Consider the following 24924-nt stretch of genomic DNA (forward strand, 5'->3'; position numbering starts at 1 on the left):
TGGCGTGGCTGAGGACAGAATTTGGCCCAACCACTATAAATCACAACTAACCATGTTAATTTGAAATCTATTTATTTTTTAGTGTCTCTATTATTTTGTTTTAATTTATTATTATAGGCGCACAGATGTTTACTGCTGCTCTCAGACAATCCTGATAACAAACCAATCTCTTTCAATTGGGGGGATTCTCCCAGGAAACATTTTATTTAATTAAAGTCACAGCAAAGTAGGGTAGCTGTTACTAGCAGAAAGTCCTGTCAAAGTAGATCTGAGCTTTAGTAATATCTAACATTACCAGACCTTTCCAAACATATTTCAATGCAATCCATTAGTGAGGTTATTAACCTGGGTCCTTGTACCTTTGTGCTATGAAAACCAAAGTGAGATTCATCTAAGGCCCTCTGTACTTGTGAGAGGGCTGATATATAAACTCTGTTTCTGTTCAGAATAGGTTACTTTGTAAATACATAAAGTCTAACAAAAACCCTCCTCCATTACGTGGGAGTAGCTTCCTAGGGCTCCACCCCAAGCTAGCATGGTGCCTGAGCTCTCCGGCTGGCTGTTGCACCACACAAATGAAACACGAACACCATCAGTCAGGTTGCTGCCAGAGCGCACTCCTTCCCTGTTAGGGATTCACCAAGCAGCTGTGAAGTATGTGTGAATAATTTCTTCTATGGCCCTCTGAGGGAAAAGGCAGACTCTATGAGACGTCAGTAGAAGACAGACTAGTAATAGCTAGAAATGAGTTGTAGCAGTTTGAAAGAGCTTCAGTAACTAAGGTACTGTGTACATCTCCATGGGAAGGATGGTTTAGTTTATCGAATGTACGTCCACATGCTGAGAGAGAGCTATTCTATATTGGGCTGGCCCAATGTTCACTAAAGTCAATGGGACTCTTTCCATTGACTTCAGTGGGTTTTTGATCAGACCCCTCACTAGCTAGTAAGATGGACTAGAGCCAACAGGTTTTTCCCCAAAATCTAATTCTTTGAGGTTGCAGAGCTGTGCTGTAGCGGGGACAGCGCAGTGTCATTCAATTCACTAACCAGGTTCTCTAGGCCTGAGATCCCTCACTGACCAGTTCAGTGGATATTGTGGAGAAGGGAGGTTCAGAGTATGTCGGGTGGTTAGCACTGACACTGGCTCTGTTGCCAGGAAAGATGGCACACAGGTCTTCCCCATCATTGCAGTTTTGTTAAGCAGCTCAGAACGAGGCAGGATTTTGCCAGGCAAACGGAAATGTTGATGCTAGAAGTGGAACTTGCTGGAACCTTTGCCCTGCCCTCAACCCCATCAGTGGCATGGAGAAACCGCAACTACAGCAGGTTTCAAGGGAACTGTCCGTGGATGCTTTGCTATCCACTCAGCTCTGCTTATAGCAGCTGAGGAAAAATACTCAGGAAGGCTCCATGCTACTCAGTGCATGGGGAGCAATGTGGAAGCTGTGCCATACTCACAGGAGTCTGAAAACAGTAGAAAAGCTGGGTGAGGAATGGGTGGCTCCTGGCCAGGGACAGGATGCGCTTTTCTGTCATGGTGCATTCCACATCATCATCCTGGAGAATAACATCCTTCTTCAGCACCTTCACGGCATACAGCTGGTCAGTCTCTTTTATTTTGGCAAGCATCACCTAAACCAAAGCAAGAGAATGAACCATACGGGCTAAATCCTGCTCTCTCCCACACAAGTATGGCAGGACACAAGGGCCTCTCACACAACCTGGCAGGAGACGGAAGGCAGCATATCTTCACGGCACACAGTCGTGAAGTCCAGCCAACCAGCGAGATCAGTGTCAGCAGACATGGGCATGGCCACCAGTGTGGCCATCTAGTGACAAAGCTAGCTAGCATGTGTGCTGCCATGAGAGCAGGCCCTATCCAACAGAAGTGGGCATGCAGGTTGCTCAGTGATATAAGGAGCAGCAAATCTCTCCTAGACCTGGTCAGTGGCATCCTTCCCAGTGCCCGCAGGAATCCTCTACCATAACACACACCAGGCCATGCCTTCTGTCCCACCTTGCTGCACAATCAGAGTTTGGCCCATTCACCAGTTTTGACTGCACCATTTGCACAATGGCTCTGAGGCAAAAACCAGGCGCATGGTTTACTGGTAGATGGAGAAAGAGCTCTGAACCATATTGAGCTCCGACACTATTACCTTGCATCCTTTAAAAGAGAAGTTCATCTTCCCAAGGACTAATGCTGCAGCATACTTGCCATTTCTGTTATGCTCCTTGCATGCAGAAATTATTCTTTAAGTTGTGGCTGTTTTCCCCTTTTGTTGTAGCCAGTGTTTCAATTTGCGGTTGGTTTTACATTCCCTTCCTCTTCCCTCTATAGCGGGTCTTTCTGCATATATGTATAATCACCCTGATATTCACACGTGCTGAGCTCCTGTGCAGCCCCCACTGATTTCCAGTCATGCTTCTCCTGACAGGGATCTTACCTTTTATCTGGTTTGGGAAGCACCTCATGTACTTGGGAGCCACTAAAACAACAAACAACAACAACGACACTACTATTTTGTGAAGAGCCAGGAATAAAACTCACCTTCCCAAAACTGCCCTTTCCCAACACTCGGATGAAGGTGAAGTCTTTGATCCCGAATCTGCTTGCTGAACATCCACTCACACTGTTGCTGTCGTTTGGACTTTCTTTTCCCTGGCACCTCAGCGTGGATCTTGAAACTAATTTCTGGGGAGGAAAATAACTGAGTTTGTCTAAAAATTGTATTTCCACTATGATACGTTGCAGCATTTACTAATGATGTATCTGTCCGGGTATGTCTGCTGTGCTCAGCTGCATTGTATTGCAGCTGAAATACATTGGGCATAACATCACTCCAGGCATCATGTGCAACAAACCCGCCCACCATCATCCATGGCCACAAAGAAACATAAGAACTGGTTCTTGCTCTGTGTTTGACCTTGTAAAGTCACTTTGCTAAATCTAACAGGAAGCCTGACCTCCCTACTTTGGAAATGGGAGAGCTGAGTGAAAAAACCTGGGAATCTTCCATCTGAATTATAGGGATATGAATAAATATGGCTACTTAATACCTCGCAGCATGAATAATATCAGCGACATTTGGAATCCAAAAGATGCGTGTCTAGTCACTTCCCCTTCTCAGCCTCCCTTCTTGCTTACTAGCTACCTCCCTACCACTGGGCTGCTGGCTTCCTCCTTCAATACAAATTCCTTTGAAGCCTTCTCCTCCCTAACTATAGGGCAGATCCAATTTAATGGTGTCCCTTTACATTTTCAAGAGTATTGCCAGTATCAATATCTTTCTACAGCTATTATTTTTGCATTAGTTAGATCAAGTCAATATCCAGTACTCTCTGTTCATGGCTCTACAGATGTGGGTGCACAGACAAGCCCCAAATACTTACAAAATAAAGCAAAAAGAAAAGGAGTACTGGTGGCACCTTAGAGACTAACAAATTTATTAGAGCATAAGCTTTCGTGAGCTACAGCTCACTTCATCGGATGCATGAAGTGAGCTGTAGCTCACGAAAGCTTATGCTCTAATAAATTTGTTAGTCTCTAAGGTGCCACCAGTACTCCTTTTCTTTTTGCGAATACAGACTAACATGGCTGCTACTCTGAAACTTACAAAATAAAGGAGACTCTTGCTCCTTTCCCTTCCCCCTGAATTTAGTCACACACAGATTTCTTGAGCTCCACCTTGTGACTGTTTCATAGTAAAGCAAAATTCGCAGCTGCACAATGAGACCTTTGATAAGGCCAATGTTACAGTAATTGAAAATTCAGCTGTGCAGAATGAAACAAAACCATTTGGAACAGCTCCCCAAATCTCTAACAAATATAAGCTCCCAACACATCCTGATAACTTAATCACATCCTTTATCTCACAAACAATTAGGAAAGCCCACTACGTACCAGGGCACAGATATGTTGTATCTATATGTTGTGCAGATTATATGGAGGACATACTATTAGTGTCTGGCTGTTCAGAGCACAGGCTGTCCCCAATGAAATCAATGGGTGCTTTGGGAGCACTGTAAATCAGAGAATAAATGCTTAACTCTATTACAGTTTGTGTTACGGACAGACGGATGATGATGAGAGATTTGAAAATCCCTATAGGCCTATTTTGCTATTAGCTTGATCCAAAGCCCACTGAAGTCAATATGGGCAAGAAACTCAACTTGTCCCATCGATAGGCTATGCAGATTTACATCATCTGAGGCGCTGACCTGGGAATCTTTCCATTGAGTTCAGCAGGCTTTGGATCAGGCCCTTTGTAGCTGGAGAATCAGCATATTATTTGTCTTTCTTCCTGTTCTCTTTCTTTTGCCTGTTCTATTTCTTTCTTACCTTGGTTCTACATGAAGACTAAGATGGCTTTATGACTTACGCCAATGTACAAGTGTTAACTTCCTCTAGTTATATGTTGAAATTTGTCATGTCTGATTATTTATTTTGTCCCTTTTTAGGTTTTATTTATTTTACCTTTTTATGTATTTTTTGAGAAATATTAGTCGTCATAAAATTGAACAAACCATTGTAAGTGGATAGGTTACCAAGGCCTTCTCTTATTTTCTGGGCTGCACAGAGTTTTGGGGGGTCTGGGACAAAATCTGAAACTGAGGCCCTACCAGCCTTCCAAAAAATTTACCATGGAGATGAAATAGTTTAAGTAGAATATTATTGAAAAACTTTAAAGCTGATTTATTATCACAAAAGACAAGTCACACCATGTTTATCCTTCTTGCTCTTCTTGACAAACACATTTCTGACGTTATCATAATTTGAGCTCTTTGCAAGATCACACACTGTTAGCATCACTAAGGCCAATATACGCGTTTTTGACTCATGGTAAATCAGAGGCAGTTTTTAAATAAGGGCTGACTTGTTTGAGTGCTCCCCTTCGGAAAGTGAAATCAGTATGGAGATGAAAATCCTTAGAGCAACACAGGTCTGTGGGAAAACACTCTGCAGTTCTTTTTCATAAATCTTATTTAATTTAACTGTAGACATTTTTCCAAATAGCGTCTCTCTCAAATTGTTTAAAAAGGTGAATTTCCACTTCTATTAAATCTCTCAAGTAGTCTTTTGATAGTTCTTGAGCTTTTGTGATATTGGAATTGGCATAATTTATAGTTGGGTTTGAAATAAATGAAAACATGCTGTTGATTTTTTAAGCGGATTCAGATCTTCTTGTATTTGTGTGGATAAGCGAGTCTAAAGCAACATAAAAAAATTTCAACCCTGAACTCAGTTTCTTGGTTTTCATGATCGTACGTGGTGGTCCTGTCTTCAACATAGTGTGTTTTCCTCTTTCTGCTTCTTTTCTTCTTGAAATCTTGTTGAAGGCCCAGGCCCACTTCTACAAGTTTTGAATAGTCAAGAATCAGAGGCCAAATTCTCAAAGGCGCTCCAGTTCACTCAGGAGTGATTTCGTCAGCCTTGATTCTTCATCAAGTGTAAGCTCAGAGTCTTGAAGTAAACTCCTTAAGATACCAATGGCTTGTAGAGCCTTAAACCAGAAAGTAGCCAGTAAAACAAATTTGAAAGACTTTAACCATTTACACAAACATTCCACTTTGCTGCATAAGTCCACAGGCAAGTCAAATTCTTCCTTCAGTTTCACCAAAGCTTATAGAATTTCCCTTCTCTAGTGGTTTCACTGCTTCAATTCCTGCACCGGGTTTGCTACATACTATGCAACAAAATGTTAGCAGCTTCCATCGGGCAGGACTGGAACGGAATATATCCACTGACAGACTGGTCAGGCAGAGAAATGGTTTTGTACCTTTGCTTATTTCTATTGATATACAGACCCTCTTTAATCTTATTCCCGATACATGAATGACTGACATGTAGAATTGTAGACCACCCTCTTCATAAAATTCCATATGAGTTTTATTTAAGCTAGAGTGCCTTCATCACTTGCGCTTATACAGCTCAGTAATAAATAAAGACTCACGCTATTCAAAGACTGACTGTCTCACACACAGGCTGTGCAGAAAGTACTGCAGCAGGACCTCCTACTTTTATATGGAGTCCGTCACAGTATTGTAAGACTTTTTTCCATTTTCTGCATTTTATTGTCTTTGGAATTCATGTGGTATAATTGGGTTGTGCATAAGTTGTGCATATTGTTCCTTGGAGGCCACCTCAAATGGGGGGAGGGCTCAGGGCAAACTACCTCGTTTTCTCCTCCCCTCACCACCTTGGCCAGCCCTGCTTATTTTCATAAATTAAATTACATTAAATTTTATAATGGTCTAAATAGATTGCAGAATATTTTAAAATACATGAATATACAGTGCACACTTAGGCCTCAATCCTGCAAACTCTTATGCACAATGGGACTAATCAAGTACTTAAAGTTAGGCATATGTGTACTGTTTGCAGGACTGGGGCATTATACCCCTGAAAAGTTCTCACTGTTATATGACCTCTCAGCTGAAGGGATAGGGGCTGCTTTCAATATAACTCCAATAAATAATAATATCTAGTTCTTATATAGCACTTCCTATCCATAGATGTCAAAGCAATGTACAAAAAAGGTGACCACCATTGGTGACCACCATGACTGCCATTTTACAGATGGCTAAATCGAGACAGAGGGAGGTGCAGCGACTTGCCCAAGATCAGCCAGAAAAGCAGTAGCAGAGCTGGGAATAGAACCTAGGTCTCCTGAGTCCCTGTGTAGTGCTCAATTCACTAGGCAACACTGTCTCTCTATTTGCCAGTGGACATGTCCCTGAATAACATTGACCTTTAAACTAAGCTTGAAAACTGAACATTCGTTTTCCAGATGAGGTGTTTGCTGAATGTTCTGCAATTGGTCCAGTGCACCCCACAATGCCATTCATTATAACCAAAGCCCTAACCAACTTCTCTTGTGCTTGTACAAATGACAGGGCTGTAAACTCTGATAAAGAAAAGAGAAAAGTCTCACCGAATTTGGAGAAATATTTCCTGGCTGCAGGCCCATACATGCCAAGGTTTTGGCCAGTTCTGCTGCATTCACCCCACAGTTGGGTGCCACGTTGGCTTGGCACCTAATATGTACATTCATTTTACACACTGAGGGGGTGAAAAATAAAATCAAATGAACAATTGGAACAATGCTGAGAGAAAGGCTCAGAATGTTACTGCTGAAAAATAACATGGACTAAAGGATTTCACTCCAGAAAATCTACATCATTGCCCTGATCCTGAGCTACAGAAGCCAAAGAGAACAAGGCTATGGACATCAGGTGATAGTACACCAAACTACCCAATATGATGCAACATGGTCAGATGTTCATTTGTGAGTATGCTGGGTACAAGGGGTACATACACTACTTTGAAGCTATGCCCACAGGTACAAATTAGCTCCAAGATGCCATGGAACTTAGCGACACACTTCAACAGTGGTTGACAAAAAAGCTGGATGAATAACTGATGTTTCAGTTTGCTGGGAAAACTGAAAATTTTAAAATCATAATCAATGGACCAAAAAGTTAAAAAAATGTTTGGGGTTCAACAAAATATTTCATTTAGTTTTTGAGCTTTTTAAAAATGGTTTTTAATTTTTTTTAATAAATTGAAGCAAATTTCTAAATGAAGTCATTTCAAATAAAAAAATCCAAGTGTTCTGCATCAAAAATGTTGAAACTGAATTATTATTTTTTAAGGTTTTTTTCAACCAAAACTATTCAGCTAATTTGAGACAAAATTGCAAAATGTTTTGGTCAATTTGAATCTGCATTTTTTGGCAAAAAAAAAAAAGTCAAAATTTTTTTGCCCAACTCTAGTTTACAACTCTCTAGTTTCACATCCATATCATTCAACAGAAAATTAAACTCACACAGACAGAGAACACTGGGGGAGGTGAAGGCAGATGGAGATAGAGCATTTGTTACTTAAATGGCTTGATAACAACAGTCAAACAAAAACTAAATCCTGGAAAAGCCTTTTCAGTCAATTAACTGTGTGACAAAGAGCTATGTTAATCAACAAACACTGATGACTTTTCCCCTATTAATGTTTTTTTCCCCGCTACCTTGTTAGTATTCACTGCTTAAGCAAAGGCTCTCAGGTACATAGAAAGAGCAATGCTAGAAGTAGCAATATCCATGAGTATTTTCAGCTATGTGAGTGAAAGAAAATTGGACAAACAGTGCAAATTAGAATCCACTATGCAGCCTGGAAAAACGAGAGCTACACATCACTTTTGTATCCACGGACTAGAGAGGAATGTAATATTCTTTCAACAGTTTAAGATAAAATATACAGGAAAATGTTCCTCGGCTCTTTGATTTTCCACACATCCATAGACTTTTTCCTAAGAAAGCCCGAAGAAAGAATAAGGCTGGCTTACTTTTACACTGCAGTCCTTGCCGCATTATCCCCCACAGCAAAGAACCACAATGATCGCAGAAGGTTGGTACTTTGTAGTTGTGGATGTTAAACTTGTGAGGAATGTTGATTCCAAATCTTTGTTCCAAAACCTGAGAAGGAATCAAAAAGACACACAGGGTAGAAAACTCCGTGTGTGTGTGTGTGTGTGTGTGTGTGTGTGTGTGTGTGTGTGTGTGTGTGTGTGTGTGTGTGTGTGTGTGTGTGTGTGTGTGTGTGTGTGTGTGTGTGTGTGTGTGTAAGATAATTTTATTAATAAAAAAAGTACATTAATGTAAGAGCAGGGGGTTGGACTAGATGAGCTCCTGAGGTCTCTTCCAACCCTAATCTTCTATGATTAGGAACAACTGCAGAATTATTTTAAAAAATCCCAGTTCTTAAAGGGTCATCTTTGTTCTCCACTGCATTGTAATTTACCGAATGGGAATACTGTAATGTATTGACTGCGCTCTAATCAGCAATCAGCCTGCTCTGGCAGATTTTTTGACATGCCTTGTAAGTAGAACAAAGTAGATTTTACAAAGGATTCATTAGCTAATTTCAAATTCTGACAATGAACTTGGAATTATTAAAACTAGATGGGACTTATATTTGCCTCATCACAAACCTATCTCAAGCCATTTAAGTACTGAATACAAAATTATTGCTAACTATAGGAGTTTGTTACTTACTAATCAGCATTAAAATGTTTAACTTATGTGTCACATGCAAAAATAAAATTCTTTAAAAATGCTGACTCTCTGTATCATTTTTAGTACATGGCATCAGTTTTCCCAGGCCAAAATTTCTCATTTCTTTTTTACCACTTCTTATCAATGTTTATTTCCATTTTGGACACTGATTGATCTCCACTTCTCCCCCCTCCCCCACACACATCTGGGGTTATCCCTCTTTTCCAGTGTGATCTATTTAGATCACAAATGCAGAATCAGAAAACTTTAGAAAATGTTAAACATGTTGAACAAATGGATCTTATTTCATTTTGTGCCTCAACATTTCGGCCATGGCAGATTGAAAGGTGAATCCATATCTTAAGTAACTAAAAATATAGGTGCTAATGGAACAACAAGTTTCAAGTCAATTATACCTCTTGAACTTTCTCTCTCTCTTTTTTAAAAAGATATTAGGTCTTTTTTGCACTGAAGTGATTAATTCCCATCTTGAGAGATTTAGTATTTGACTGACATTTTAGGATTGGTAAAGAAACATATTAAAGTTTAGCTCAACAGTTCTGATAAGAAATAGTGAGCAACAGCATCTGTTCGCATGTTCTGGAAAGAATAATATTGGTTCCAATACACCTTTTGTGGTGTAGATTTTCTCCATGACTAGTAATATTCCTCATGGATCTTGGTCCTGGATGAATACTATGGAAACACAGGACATAGGATGGGAAGTGATTATCTGGGTCAGAGTCCAGTCGCCTGCTGTTGCAGGCAACCCTGTCATATAATCCCATTCATAAATTTATCAGGCTCCGCCTTAAAATTAGTTAGCTTGTTTGTCTTCACTACTCCTATTCAGAGGATTGTTCCAGAGCCTCCCTCCTCTGATGGTCTGGTACCTTTTTCTACTTTCCAGTCTAACTTTATTCATGGACAGTTTATACCCATTTGTTCTTGTCCCAACATTGTCCTTTAAGTGAAACAGCTCTTCTCCTCCCCTGGTGTTTACTCCCTGATGTATTTATAAAGAGCAATCATATCCCTTCTCAGGTTTCATGTTGCTAGGTTAAACATACCAAGCTATTTTATTCTTCTCTTGCAAGAAAGGGTCTATAATTACCCTAGCAGCCCTTCTCTGAATTTCTGGTTTTATCATGGACTGGGACATGGGTAGTCTGAACCAGTGGTGAGGGGCATGGCCTAGTGGGTAGAGCTAAAGCTCTTCCTAGTGGTTGGAGCCAGGAACAGGAACCAGGAGTCAGAGCCAGGAGCTGAACAAGGGCACTGGGCTGGCAGACTGGAACTGGACAGGGACAAGGCATGAACAGGTCTGAAGTGAGGCTGGAAACAAGCAGGTGATCGCAGCTGTGGGGGTAAATGTTCAGCAGCACGCAACCTGCTGCTGAGCTTAAATGCAGACCTGTAGGCTCCTCGCAGCCAATCAGGAGGCCAGCCAACCAGGCGATGCTGCCACAACCCAACTAGGCCCATGAACCAACCTGAGAACTGAGCCAGCCAACACCAGGCTCAGCTGAGGGAAATCGGGCCCAGAGTTTTTGACAGTTTTGAATTAATCCTTCTTGAACATGGGTAACCAGAATTGTACCTAGTATTCCAGATGAAGTCCTACCAGCGCTTTGTACAATGGCAGAAATACTTCCCAATTTCTAGAGGAAATACCTCACCTGATACCTCCTAAATATTATCAAGCTCTAGGAATGAGCCATACAATTCACCAAACAGTCACATCCTTACCTAAAAGTGTGCCAAACAGAGCAAAAGCTATGGAAGAAGGAAGAATTAATAATAATAAATAATAATAATAATAATAAAAGATCAAGAAGTGATTTGATTATGGTGTACAAATACTTTCTTCACGGGGAAAACAGCTACTAAGGGGCTCTTTAAGGTGTAACAAGGAGTCCAAGACAGAGAAATTCAAACTAGAAATAAGACAATTATTTAAAAGTGAGGGTGATTAATCATTGGAACAAACTGTCAAGGGGAATGGTAGACTCTCCAGCTCTGGAAGTCTTCAGATCAAGACTGGATGCAAACACAACAGGCTTTAGTCAAACACAAATTATTGGGCTCAACAGAGGATGAAATTCTATGGCCTCTGTTATGCAGCAAGTTATACCATATGATCTAAATGGTTATTTCTGGCCTTAAAATCTATGAATCTGTGAATGGAGATAAGAAGCCAAAGAAGAATAAATTCCACTATTTCGCAACCACTACCACCCACACAAACCTGAAGATTCAGGAAGTCCTACGATCCAAGTAACCAACTGTGACTTTACCTTGGTGTCTGTCTTGTCAATATTGTTTTGGCACGTGCAGGCTGTAACAATTAGATGATGGCAACGCTTGTGTACAACACAGGTGCATACTAGGAAACAAAAGAAGCATATTGAACTTTATCAAAAAGACTAAAAATGTATCAAACAAACTGGGCTCCGCTAGATTCCATGTAAATCATCAGCAGATAATGGAACAATAGGAGAAATGTACATCCTGGCTGAGATTTTCAAAGCTGCCTAAAGGATTTGGATATCCAGTTTCCATTAATTTCAACAGAAATTGGATACCCAAATCCTCTAAGAAGCTTAGAAAATCTCAGCCCATATAAATATTCCCGATATATGCAGAAATGTCAGTGCAATCCAAACATGACTAACAATGAATAAATCAATATGACCACTGAAATCTTCCAATGAAGAATATTACAGGTGATGCAAACAAAGGCCATAGAGGACATGGGCTTTGAGAAATTTCAGACCCCAGACACAGTCCAAGGCAGTGCTTCCAAGAAGGGACATTTGCGAGGCCAAATGTAACTCACTCGCGAGTGTGTGTCTAGAGATCCCCCCAGAGCCTTACGCTTGCTTGCACTCGCAAGGGCCCATCAGTAAATGAACACTTTCTTTTTTGTTGAGCTTAGGCAGGAGACATTTGGTTTATCTGCAGTTCAGGTCCATGTGAACACACTGGTGTCCCAGCACACCTAGTAAGAGCTAAGCTTCATTATTAGACTTACTGAAAGACCATTCCTGCAGGAAGCCAACTTAGAGTGCACAGGGAAAGGGAGAGGCCAAGACAAATTGATGAGAATTCATTAAACAGAAAAAAAATACTGTAAAAATCAACACAGCATATTACTTTGCATTAGGCAAAAATAGTAGGTCAAACCACAGATTTTCCCTTTGAAGTAATTTCTCTAATGTCAATTGGTTTTAATTGCATTGTTAAAGGAATTATTGTAGGGAAAAGCCATCCACCCAGGGGCCTGGAGACTATAGGCCTAATGAAGGCTGGGCACTATGTTGACGTGATATAGGTCCCAAACTACAATAAGCTACGAGGAGATCCACTGCCTTCAGTGGGGCTCAATGAAGTGGCAGGAGTCTACCCCCAAGGAGCAGAGGATTGGGGCCATAGCATGAGGATGCTCCTGCATGCATATGTATGGGCATGCTCTCATGCAGCCAGCCTGATAGCTGCTAATTCACCCTTCTTGGTTGGCTCAAAGAGCAGAATGAATAGTGACTTCAGAGAAAAGAGCAGACAGCATGGCCCTGCTGGAAGGAGATGCATCTCAGTGTTGGAATATTCTATAATATACGGTATATGGATATAACACTTTACCTTGGCACTGGTATCCCTGCTTCCCAAATACTCCCCTGTTCAAAACAAAACAAAAAACAAAACATGGAACATGATTCACAATCACAAACCAAAACAGTTTGCAGTAGTTTCATGAGGGCATAACTGAAAGGCAATGGAGCCCAAGCATTATGATTTCCAAAGCAAACAGCCAGTGGTGACAAGAAGACAATGAGCTGGCTGAGATTCAGTACATGTAACAAAGGGACAAGGAAGGCTTTGGCTCACAGAGTAGGCTGTCAAAATGCATCTTTCTTTCCACATTAAATTTGTCACTGTATTTCCTTAAGTACTTCACCTACATTACTCTAAACAAAACGATTATTAGATGGACCAGATTACAAGAGCTCCATAATTATCTCTGAAGGCCTTATGTTCCATATGGAACAGAGAGACATAACAGAGTGGGAGATAATTACCTCTCCCTCTACCCATACTCTTCTCAACCATTTCAGTTTAATTAACCCCCTACTCTTTCTACCCATATTAGCTCCACATCTATTAACCTGCTCTTTATGCCTTGAATGGTTTTTGTCTCCTCATCCACCCAGCGCGCTCTCTCTCTCCTCCTTCAAACCCACTTCTGCAAACATCCATTCCCGCTTTCTTCTCACCATCAGTAATTCACACAGCATCAACTGAACTGCTGTCCAGGGTCTTGTATAACCATTAGTCTTGTCTAACTCAGGCTGTAAAATCTGTTTCTTAATCGACATTTGTAAAGCACCATGTAACTAATTCAGTATTGATTGCTGCATGGGGGCATACCTGCTAGAAGGAGTGTAAAAGTACGGTTATGGGCTTGTCTACATGGTCACTTAGCACATGGTAAGCTGGGATATAAATCTACAAAGCACTAACTTGTTGTGTACTAACTCACAGCATGGACCCTGCTACTATGCACTAAAAATTCCATGGTGCACTTTGACCTACTGCTGCAGTAGTGGGGTTCACATGGCGACTTAGTGTGCAGCAGACTAGTGAGCTGTACAATCACAACCTAGGATGACGTGTGCTCGCCATGTGCACAAACCCACAGTGGAAGGAAAGGCCCAGGTTTATTGTTTAAGTCATTCTTACCAGATAAACTCCTTGCAGTGGGAGCAGTACGTTGGTTGTCGCAAATATGTAGCCATAAATTTGTGCCCGTTGACTTGATGTACTCTTCTTCGCATAGCCCTCTGGCGTTTCCGAGTAAAATTTTTAAAAATTCTCTCTCTCTGGAGGGTTCCTATACAGGAAAAAAAAATACAACATAAAAATTAATTTATGATTATCTATAGAACAGGGAGAATAATTATTATTTTATATAATGCTTTTGATCCATATATCTCAGAGCGCTTTACAAGGTTATCAATTATAATAACCCCAATTTAAAGACAGGGAAACTACAGAGAGAGAAATTATTTGGGCCAGATCACAGAGCAAGTCAATGGCAAAGAGAGGAACTGAACCCACATCTTCAGAGTCTCAGTCCAGTGTCTTATCCACTAGATCATAATTTTCACTTGCTCGATGAATGCTATTTACCTCCCCTTTGGTGCTCTCATACTACATCTAAGCATCACCCTTTGGGGGATTTTTTCCGTTAAGTATTGAACAAAACGTAAAGGCCTGTATGTTTAAGAACTGATCAGTGGTTTTAGGGGACTCAATTTTTTGGTGCCCACCTGGCGGCCTCTTAAAGGAGCCTGCTTTATCAGAGGTCTGGCATTTAGCACTTTCTGAAAATAAGGCCCCTTTAAGTTCTCTCACTTTGTGCACACAAACTGAATTACCCCAAATCACTAGTCAATTAAAAAAAATTTAGGACTAATTTAAGCCATATAAAAATATCTTCCTGCAAAGCTAAAGTTATGCAAAACATGCACTGAGTCATTTCTAAAGCACAGAAATGCTGTCTATATCAATAAAGCCATTCACAGATATTAACGGATATCTAACAAAATCATAGTGATATTGTATTTTCCTGTATGCAGAGCACTTTTCATCTAGAACGCCCCAACACTGACCAGGTTTGACCTTGCTTAGCTTCTCAGATCAAAAGGCAGACATTTGCATCAGATAAGACATGAATATTGCAATGAACAGGCCAGTCTAGGTGTACTGCTGCCCTCTATTGGATGGAATCAGAGCTGATCAACTGTGTATCGTGTTACACTTACTGTAGAATGCCAATAGAAAGTCTCCTCTAGTGAAAGTGCTCAGGGCCCAGGCCTTGGGATAGGAGATTAAAGGTTCTGTTCAAGTTGGTGTCAGGAAGTTCTGCATGCCATGGTGTTCAGCCTAGTGACAACTCAGGAGACTGTTGAGTTGCAGACTCATTCTCCCATTAGCTTATGATCGACACCACTTCCCCTAATCATATCTGAAAGTGTAGCTACTAGTACCAGAGGTGATGCGTCAGGGTGGGGCACATGGGGTCACATGCCCTACTCTTCTCCCTCACCCCCCAATTTGCTGCTTGACTTATATTGAGCATGCTCAGTAGTGCCTGCTGAAGCCGCTGCCCTCACTCTGCTCCCCACGCTATCAGCAAGTATGGGTCATCTCTAGCTACTACTGTAATAACCACCACATTTACCTCCTAAGAATGGCCTGACAGAATGTACCATGTCCACACCCTACATGCTATGGTTACAATCTTTGTACAAGGTATATCTTGTAAGGTATTATTCGAAAATTCATAATTCGCTGGTCAATATTGTCCTGATAAAATATGTGTGGCAACATTGTATGTGAAGTTATAAGATTTCCCCGTATGATGTTAATGACAAGTTTCAAACATGTGGCAAATAGGTCTGTCCGCATGTAAGTAGTAAACACAGTTATCAAGCAGGAAGGGAGACAAAGGAAGCTCAAACAGGTGGCAAAACCAGCAGGAAACATCCTTACATATAGATACTCTGTCTCCTGAATCTCAGCTAGAAACGTTTTCCAAGTGGGGGACTGACACTATAAAAAGAAAGAACAAACAACCCCAGGCACCCTATCCTCTCTCTCTTCCCCCTGCCTCCATCAATTCACTGCTTGAGAAGGGACAAAGGGAGCAGCCGTTAAACAGAAAAGGGTTCCTGGTCTAAGAAGTTGGGCCAGTCAGACTGTTGAGAGCATGTGGTGAGAAAACTTTGCTTTGAATTTAACATAGTTGTCAAGTTAGGCCTTACTTGTGTTTTATCTTTATTTTTCTTGTAACCGTTTCTGACTTTTATGCCTCATTACTTGGATTCACTTAAAAACTCTCTCTTTGTAGTTAATAAACTTGTTTTAGTGTTTTATCTAATCCAGTGTGTCTGAACTGAAGTGTGTGAAGAACTATTTGAAATAATAAGCTGGCATATTATTATCTTAAAGAAATAAAGGACTTAATACACTTGTATCATTCCCGGAGAGGGTGGGCAGTACAGGACATATACTTCTGGGGAAAATCTAAGACTGGGAGTGAGTTGGGGTCACTCTGTACTATAAGCAAGGCTGGTAAGAGCCAAAGCATGGCTGGCTGGCTGCAGCGCACACAGACACAGAGCTGGGAGTGACTTGCATGCTGGAGGCCGTTTGTGAGCAGTCCAGGCGGGAGGCTACAACAGCAAAGCAGTGTGAAGCACTCCAGGTTAGAGGGCAGGGGCCACACAGCTCCCCATTAGTCAGGATTGTATCCTCAGCATGTCACAAATGGGTTGAAAAATTTTCCCATTTTTCAACCAGCTCTGCCCATTAGACATTTTTTTAAACAACAAAAAATGCTGCCAACTTGATCAAGGCTTGAGGGGGAAAAGAGTTAAACATCACAAGCATATTTCATGGTCCTTTCTGTAGGAACAGAGATAGAGAAAGTCATGCTATCAGTGCGGCAGCCAACCATTTCAAAGGGATGCCAATCATATGATATAATCCAGTCTCTTTGAATTCTTGCTGTATAGCTTAAGAAGGAAAACTATCAGTAAAGCTCATATTTTTTTCTGCTGGATACTTTAGTCTTTTCTGCACATGCTTCCTTTCACTTGCACAAACTGGAAATTTCATACCTGATGACACAACTAGAGGACACTGAAGACTGCTTGCCTTTCAAGACAGCGTGAATTTATTTTTAAAATGAAAACACTCCATAAATTGGGATCTGCCAGTTAAACAAAGCAGGGATGTGGTATGTATGATCGAAGAACTTAAAAGAAACTTGCTTTCTTTATAGCCAGTCTTCCAACTAACGTAAAGGATATTGCTCAGAAAGACATCAGGAAATCATCCCAACACATGCTTAACTCCCACTGAAGTCAATGGGGCTTAACACAGGAATTGTTTTACTGAATGGGACCCATGGTCCATCTAGTCCAGTATCCTTTCTCCAACAGTGACCAAACTCAGATGTTTCAGAGGAAGCTATAAGTACCCTGCAGCAGGCAGAGACAGGATAATCTGCCTCTGACATTAAGTCTCACTCTGATTTCTAACAACTAGTTTAAGACCTGAAGCTCAAGGTTTAACATCCCTTCCAATTTTGTTATCATTAATCCTGGTGACTCTGGATATTCTTGATCTCCATACAAGTCTCCAATCCCCTTTTGAATTCTCCTAAATTCTTGGCCCCAGTTACTTCTTGTGGTAATGAATTCCACAGTTTAATTATACATTGTGTGAAAAAACATTTTTAATAATTTTTTAGTTTGCCATTTTCTAATTGAGTTGATTATACCCTTGTTCTTGTATTAAGCACATGCTTAAGCATTTTCCTCAACCACAGCCAAAAAAAAAAAAACCAAACAAACAAAAAAACCAAAACAGCAAGGAAATTATCCTGCATCAGAGTTTCAGCACTGATAATGCATCTCCTCTGCATTGAAGGTGAAATGAAAAGAAAAGACTATAATGTTTGTAAATGTTCCTGTTTATTCAATGCATAGTAAATGGACTAAAGAATAATTTAAACGTACAGCTTGCTTTTCATCAGTTGTTCCACTGGGAAGTCCAGCAGATCCTGCCCTTCACATTTTGTCACTCATGTTTGCCAGAACTTAAGATCCTGCCCTTCACATTTTGTCACTCATGTTTGCCAGAATGTGTTTTTAATTTATCATGTGTTCCTATTTTCCTTTTGGTTCTCCTCAGGGATCTGCACAGAGAAAATGCTCCCCTGTGCCATCCCAATTTCTAAGTGTCCGATGTGTAACAACAAGCAATCAAGTTCTTTGCAAAAAGAAGCATAACTATTTAGAAGTCAGACTCATTAATCCCACTTAGGGGGATTCAGCTGTGCATTCATGAGCTTTGCCTGGTTATTTTAGAGAGGCTGAGCTTTGGAATCATCTATCTAAGTCAGGCAAGTTAAGCTCTTCTTTGTTTTTCTACAAAACATCATCCCGCTTGCTGGTGCTAAAGTTTCAACACCTACTCACTGCGTCGACTATATTTTCAAAGCATTTCATGGGTGTGATTAAATCCTGCACAGCATTTTGATGCTTTGAACAGTTCTTCAGACTCCACTAAGGGGCTTTTCTGTGGTTACCAGTTCATAACAGCTTTGGCTCAGAACCAGTATACTCGTGAATCTGTGTGTTATTCCTTTATGCCGTTTGGGGCCTTTGATCCTAGGAACAGGTAATTTGCAAACAAAGGTCCCCTCGCCAGGGCGACCCTACTCAGGTCTGGAGGTAGTCATTTTATTCCCCTCCTCCCAAGTATTTCCTAGGAAACCCACTCAACAAACAGTTCGTTCTTGTCTTAGCCCACTGTTTAAGAGAGTCCTCTGAAGCTCATAATGGTTCCCTAGGTTTACATGAGTCATGTCTTCTCGATAAGTTACATACAATCCCACCATAACACAAACACTTGCATTTTTAATACAAGCTCCTCAGATACTTACTTCAATCAGGTTTGTCCAAGATATTGAGGAAATTGCCATACTTGTTAAACTCAGCAGCTCTTAAATCTGGCCCAAATTTATTAAAAAAAAAAGTTTGAATACTCTAATTTTCCCTTCCAGTTCAAAGTACCTCCTTCCCCACAACCAACTTCCATCAAGATGGCAAAATCCCAGCAAATAACCACTGTTTCCACCGATGTAGTCATAACACCATCCTTCCAGAGACTGTACATGGAACAAATAAGAGCGCATAAGACTCTTTCTTGTTTGACACAGGGGGCAGATGTAGTAGCCCCACTTGTCTATAATTTTTAATATCACAAATAAAAAGTAATTTATAGTAATATGTAGAAAAACTCACATTGTATTCTGGCCAGTTTCCCATAGAATCTCTCCTCCCATATCCACCCACTTCCCCATTTTACAACAACATTTTACAAAACGAAATGTTTTAATACTTATAAACTTTTAAAACCCTCCAACCTCTGGTAATGTAACTAGCAGTATGGTCCAAATTCTGCCATCATATACACGCAAGCAGCTCCCCAATGAAGTCAAAGCGAGTGGCCTGTACTGTGCTGATGGCTAAATTCAGCCCTCTGTAATAACAGGGTGCTTACTGTGCTTGGTTATTTGTAACACTAACTACAGAGATGAATACCGAGGAGTCTCTTCCCCTTTCCCACTCTCCAGACATACCCAGCACACATTCACGTCAGTGGAAATTATGCATGCTAAGGAGCAGAGAATAAATAAATCACTAAGTCGTTTGAGAAAAGAGAAAAGGAGTACTTGTGGCACCTTAGAGACTAACAAATTTATTTGAGCATAAGCTTTCATGAGCTACAGCTCACTTCATCGGATGCATTCAGTGGAAAATTTTCATTATTGAAAATAAACAGAGGCAAAACCAAGATGTTTAGTAGGAAAACACCGATCCTATGACAAAACTTTCCAACAAAGACTTAATATCTTTTAAATCAAAAGAGTGCTGCAGATATAATCCTTCAGTTTGATGAACACAAAGGGCTGAAGACCCCATTAGTTAAGACATTATAAACCCAACACAGCCATGGAGAAGGCACAATTCTACACCAACAGGAGGATGTGAAAGATATGATTTAAAATAAAAGGAGGCCTCGTGGCACCTTAGAGATTAACAAATTTATTTGAGCATAAGCTTTCGTGAGCTACAGCTGTAGCTCACGAAAGCTTATGCTCAAATAAATTTGTTAATCTCTAAGGTGCCACGAGGCCTCCTTTTATTTTTGCGGATACAGACTAACATGGCTGCTACTCAAACATGATCTAAAATGTCACTTCCATTGCTGATTGATCTGATTCTATGATTATTACTGCTGGGGAGTGGAAGTTTCTCATTTCATGACTAGTGTAACGTTGCATTCTGGATTAGCTGACTCGAGAATGCTTCTATCTTTATGATTCAGGGTCTTTTTAAATACTCAACATTATACATTTTATGAATAAACTGGTTTCAGATTGACATAAGCAAAAAGTTTATTTTTTTTTTAACAAACAATAATAAGGTTACACTTATGACACTAAGATGACACGAAGCTGGGGGACAGGTAGATACACTGGAGGGTAGAGATAGGGTCCAGAGTGACCTAGACAAATTGGAGAATTGGGCCAAAAAAAAATCTGATGAGGTTCAACAAGGACAAGTGCAGAGTCCTGCTCTTATGAAGGAAGAATCCCATGCACTGCTATAGGCTGGGGAGCGACCGGCTAAGCAGCAGTTCTCCAGAAAAGGACCTGGAGATTTCAGTGGACAAGAAGCTGGATATGAGTCAGCAGTGTGCCCTTGTTGCCAAGGCCAACGGCGTATTGGGCTGTATTAGTAGGAGCATTGCCAGCAGATCAAGTGAAGCGATTATTCCCCTCTATTCGGCACTGGTGAGGCCACACCTGGAATACTGTGTCCAGTTTTGGTCCCCCCATTATAGAAGGGATGTGGACAAATTGGAAAGAGTCCAGTGGAGGGTAACGAAAATGATTAGGGGGCTGGGGCACATGACTTACGAGGAGAGACTGAGGGAACTGGGCTTGTTTAGTCTGCAGAAGAGAAGAGTGAGGGGGGATTTGATAGCAGCCTTCAACTACCTGAAGGGGGGTTCCAAAGAGGATGGAGCTCAGTTGTTCTCAGTGGTGGCAGATGACAGAACAAGAAGCAATGGTCTCAAGTTGCAGTGGGGGAGGTCTATGTTGGATATTAGGAAACTCTATTTCACTAGGAGGGTGGTGAAGCACTGGAATGGGTTACCTAGGGAGGTGATGGAATCTCCATCCTTAGAGGTTTTTTAAGGCCCAGCTTGACCCATCCTGGCTGGGATGATTTCATTGATGTTGGTCCTGCTTGGAGCAGGGGGTTGGACTAGATGAGCTCCTGAGGTCTCTTCCAACCCAATATTCTATGATTCTAAGGTTTGGGGAGTGAAAAATTGAATTTGCTGACAGTTTCCACTTGGTACACTATCACACTTTAGATCACACTTTTGCTACATCAGTAGCAAAGGATTTTTATGCGATGTTTAACGAATTCAAAAAAGATTACCTTTTTCTTTTCATTTGAAGCTTTTTTATACCCAGAGCTTAAATCCTGCTGAGTTCACCCCATTGCTATTTTCCAATGTATATATTCAGTGGGGCCAAAATAAATTCATTCCAGTAATTACATTTGCTTGTAATCTTCAATTACTGCTTATGTTTAATCTCCTCTACTACCTACTTTTGGCACCTAGTAACAGGAAAGGACAGGAAATGGGTGATTTCCATGGGTGATCCTACCTGCAACAAAATTTAATAGCAATAGAGCAGATATTTTAAAGCATCTTATGTTTATGCCATAATTGTTCACTAAAGAAAGACTCTCAGAATCATCTGACAAGTGCAAGCAAGTCTCTCATAAGGAAAGAGCTAAAGGTTTCCAACCAATTAGGCTTCCATTTCTGCTTCAAAAATCACCTCTTGAACACTTACCTGTCTGCATCCTAAAATTGGCAGTGCTCATGTTTTGTCAATCATGAAAATTATGGTATGTTTACCCCGTTTTCTATCTGACCTGTCCATTTTTTTCAACCTTCCACTTCCTAGAGATGTTCAGTGTTGAGTGTTAAAAGACAGAAAGAAATAGTTAGTTAGTTCTCTTGACTAGACGGGAATGTGGTATGACCGATATTGCAGCCCCAGGGAGTATCTTTGGGGATCACTGTATTAAATTTATGAATGGTTTATATAAGATTGTGCTCTACTCCATGTGTTCTATTTTACCACAGCTCCTCCAGGAACTAAAAAACAGTGCAGGGGGAGGGGGTGATTAAGGCGAGTCACCAAAACTAAACAACTCTAGAGAGATACCACCCCATGGAGAGGTTTACATAAACTGGTTCAAACCGAGTTCCCGGAAACTCACATGAAGAAATGGCTTGATTTAAGAAGGCTGAGTTTGAACGGACAAAGGGCCTTCTTTCTGAGCCAGCAAACGAAAATGAACTTTATGGCTTCCTTGGACCAATCTACAGAAGGGCTGGTAAGACTTTGGCCTACTAGGGCCTCATAGAACTAACGGATGTTTCATGGTATGTTTAATGTGAATTTAAAATCGGGGGAGGAGGAGAGTGTTATACATTTTTTCTCTATAACACTTTTACCTTAAGAATAAATGTGCTTGCTTAGAACCGTGTGGTAACTTGTAACTCTCAGTAATACACTGTTCATAGCCCTGGAAGAGAAAGCAATGTGCAGATACTGGCTATTAGGCAGACTGGCTTGCTGGGGATATTGCACTGTACAGCAGGGAGCAGTGCAGCCTTAAAACCTTGTCTGGAGGAATGAGCATAACGGATGAAATTCTGACTCCAGTGAAGTGAATGGGGGCTTTGCCATCGACTTCAATGGAGCCAGTATTTCACCCAAGGTTAGGAGTCACATTCATAGCTCTAATCCATGCTCTGTAACTCACTCATTGTGCAGTTTAGGGCAAGTCATTGTTCCTTTCCATCTCAGTTTACCCATCTACAAAATGAGGACTAAACACATTCTCACCTACCTCACAAAGGAGTTTTGAGGATTAATTTGTTAATATTTGTACAGTGCTTTGAACACAGAAAGCATGATATAAACACTGTCATATAGAATATTAATACTTAGGAAAAGGAAAATCACAGAAGCATCAGCCTCTTAGTAAACCATTTGCAGCTCACTTGTCCGTTGTAAAGAATTATTACCAGCCGTAGAAATTCACTAAATAAGGCAATCCATCCATGATCAGGGTATGAGTGCAAGAACAAGCAGAACTCTACACACAAGGCAAGGCATTCAGCCTCCTTGAATTTCCTCTTTCTGCTGTTAAAGAAAGCAGACTAGCTGTACTTCATTTCTATTTATATATTTTTGCCACATGAGGGAAAGAAGTTAATTTATGAGTAATGCCCATCTAAGCCTCACCCTCAGACAAGTGGTAGGATACAGGCTGAACTACTGGTAGTACTTGAATATGACAACAGTCAAAAATGATAACAGGAACTACCTGATTAATTTAGCTGACTGTGTTGTCAGCACCAGGCTTTAACACTTACCCTCCCACTGGAAACTTCTTTTCAAAGGTCCAATAATTACTTTACCTTTTGGATTATTACTACTCTTCTCTCAACTGTATTCCTGACACTGTAGGGCCTTGATCCTGTAAGATGCTTAGTACCTCCTAGAAAATGCTGAGTGCCTTCTATTCTACCTACCTACTGAAAATGGCCTCTATCACCAGAACATCTGAGTGCCTCCTACCATTAATGTATTTATCTCACAATGCCCTGTTGAGGAACGGAAGGATTATAATTCTCATTTTAGAGATATGAAATTGAGGCACAAAGGGAAGGTATTTGCCCAAGGTCACAAAAGTCTGTGATGAAGCTCGGAACTGAACTCTGCTTATTTGTGTCTCACACTGTAGCCTTAACCTTAAGACCATCCGATTCAACACCCAGCAGGAGGCACATGCACGGTGCAGGATCAGAGATGCTGGATGATTTAGATGGCACAGAGAGGACTGGGAATTTGGAGACCTGGGGTCTATTTCCCTGCTGTGTGACCTTTGGCAAATTGCTAAACTTTCTGTGCCTCAGTTTGGGGATAATGATAGCCACCTTTCCTGGGTAAAGAACTTTGAGTTGTACAGATAAAAAGTATTTAGGTACTGTTATTAGTTCCTGAATCAGGAGAGAGTAAAGAGCTGATTTCTCCCCTATCCCCCCGAATTAAAATCCTTACCATATCCTTGTGCTTAGGCAAGAGGACCCCCTACTGTAAATCATCATGTTAGTTCTTCTCGTCTATTCAACTAAAGAGAATTTTTGAGACATAGTTTATTAAGGGCCGAAACCATTTAAATAGATTATTTATTAAAAACAGGTACATAAAATTAACAAAGCCACTTTGATGTGCCTGGTGATTTATTCATGTGCCAGAAGCCTCCCCGCTTTATAGATTTCAAAGCTTTCATATATTACATGGCTGGAGATTATAAAGTGCTGGTTGAACGACAACTTTTATAGATAAAGGCTGGCAGTAGCAGGGTGAAATTTTGGGGAATTTACATCCTGTGGAAATGGCAGGGAGATCCTGAACTTCCCCTGATCCCGATGCCTCAGGGCCGGTGTCCTATTGTAGCAACCAGCAAATCACATTTGGGCAGTAGTCCTGTAATAGGGATTGCAATATGCAGTGCTTATTTAGACCTTCCCTACACAGGAAAGTTTTACTTAAGTCAGTTTTTAAACCAATATAATGAAACTGGTGCAAACCCCTGAGTGGACACACTTCTTTCAGTCTTAAACTGGCTTATTTTGGTTTATTTTATCAGTTTAAGCTGAATAAAAAAAAAAAGACATCTTTATGCCAAAATAAAAGTGTCCACACAAGGTTTTGCACTGCTTGAACTAATTCTTTCTTAATTCATACTTCATGCTAAACTGGTGCAGTTTCCTGTGTACACAAGGACTTAACATCCATCTCAAAGATATAGTACGTGGAAAATACTCTTCAAGTTGACAAAGAAAAGGAGGAGTACTTGTGGCACCTTAGAGACCAACAAATTTATTTGAGCATAAGCTTTCGTGAGCTACAGCTCACTTCATCGGTGCATCCGATGAAGTGAGCTGTAGCTCACGAAAGCTTATGCTCAAATAAATTTGTTAGTCTCTAAGGTGCCACAAGTACTCCTCCTTTTCTTTTTTGCAAACACAGACTAACACAGCTGCTACTCTGAAACCTGTTTCAAGTTGACAGAGAGTCAATGCAGAAGAGAAAATACATTAGGAATGGTCAGAAAGCCTAAAG

The 24924-nt window shown here is 40.7% G+C and overlaps 1 protein-coding gene across 1 annotated transcript in view; it reads right to left on the reverse strand.

The window, feature by feature from the left end:
- Positions 1 to 24924, reverse strand: part of PRKCH (protein kinase C eta) — a 175239-nt gene that overhangs the window by 87103 nt on the left and 63212 nt on the right. Inside the window, exons 4-10 of the mRNA XM_038406933.2 lie at positions 13794 to 13944; positions 12696 to 12730; positions 11351 to 11439; positions 8345 to 8474; positions 6938 to 7065; positions 2554 to 2697; positions 1461 to 1634 (exon numbers count right to left, since the gene is read on the reverse strand). Of these exons, the coding sequence (XP_038262861.1) occupies positions 1461 to 1634; positions 2554 to 2697; positions 6938 to 7065; positions 8345 to 8474; positions 11351 to 11439; positions 12696 to 12730; positions 13794 to 13944 (851 nt within the window). The remainder of the gene's footprint in view (positions 1 to 1460; positions 1635 to 2553; positions 2698 to 6937; positions 7066 to 8344; positions 8475 to 11350; positions 11440 to 12695; positions 12731 to 13793; positions 13945 to 24924) is intronic.

This window comes from Dermochelys coriacea, chromosome 6 (assembly GCF_009764565.3).
Source record: "Dermochelys coriacea isolate rDerCor1 chromosome 6, rDerCor1.pri.v4, whole genome shotgun sequence".
NCBI classification, from domain to species: Eukaryota; Metazoa; Chordata; order Testudines; family Dermochelyidae; genus Dermochelys; species Dermochelys coriacea.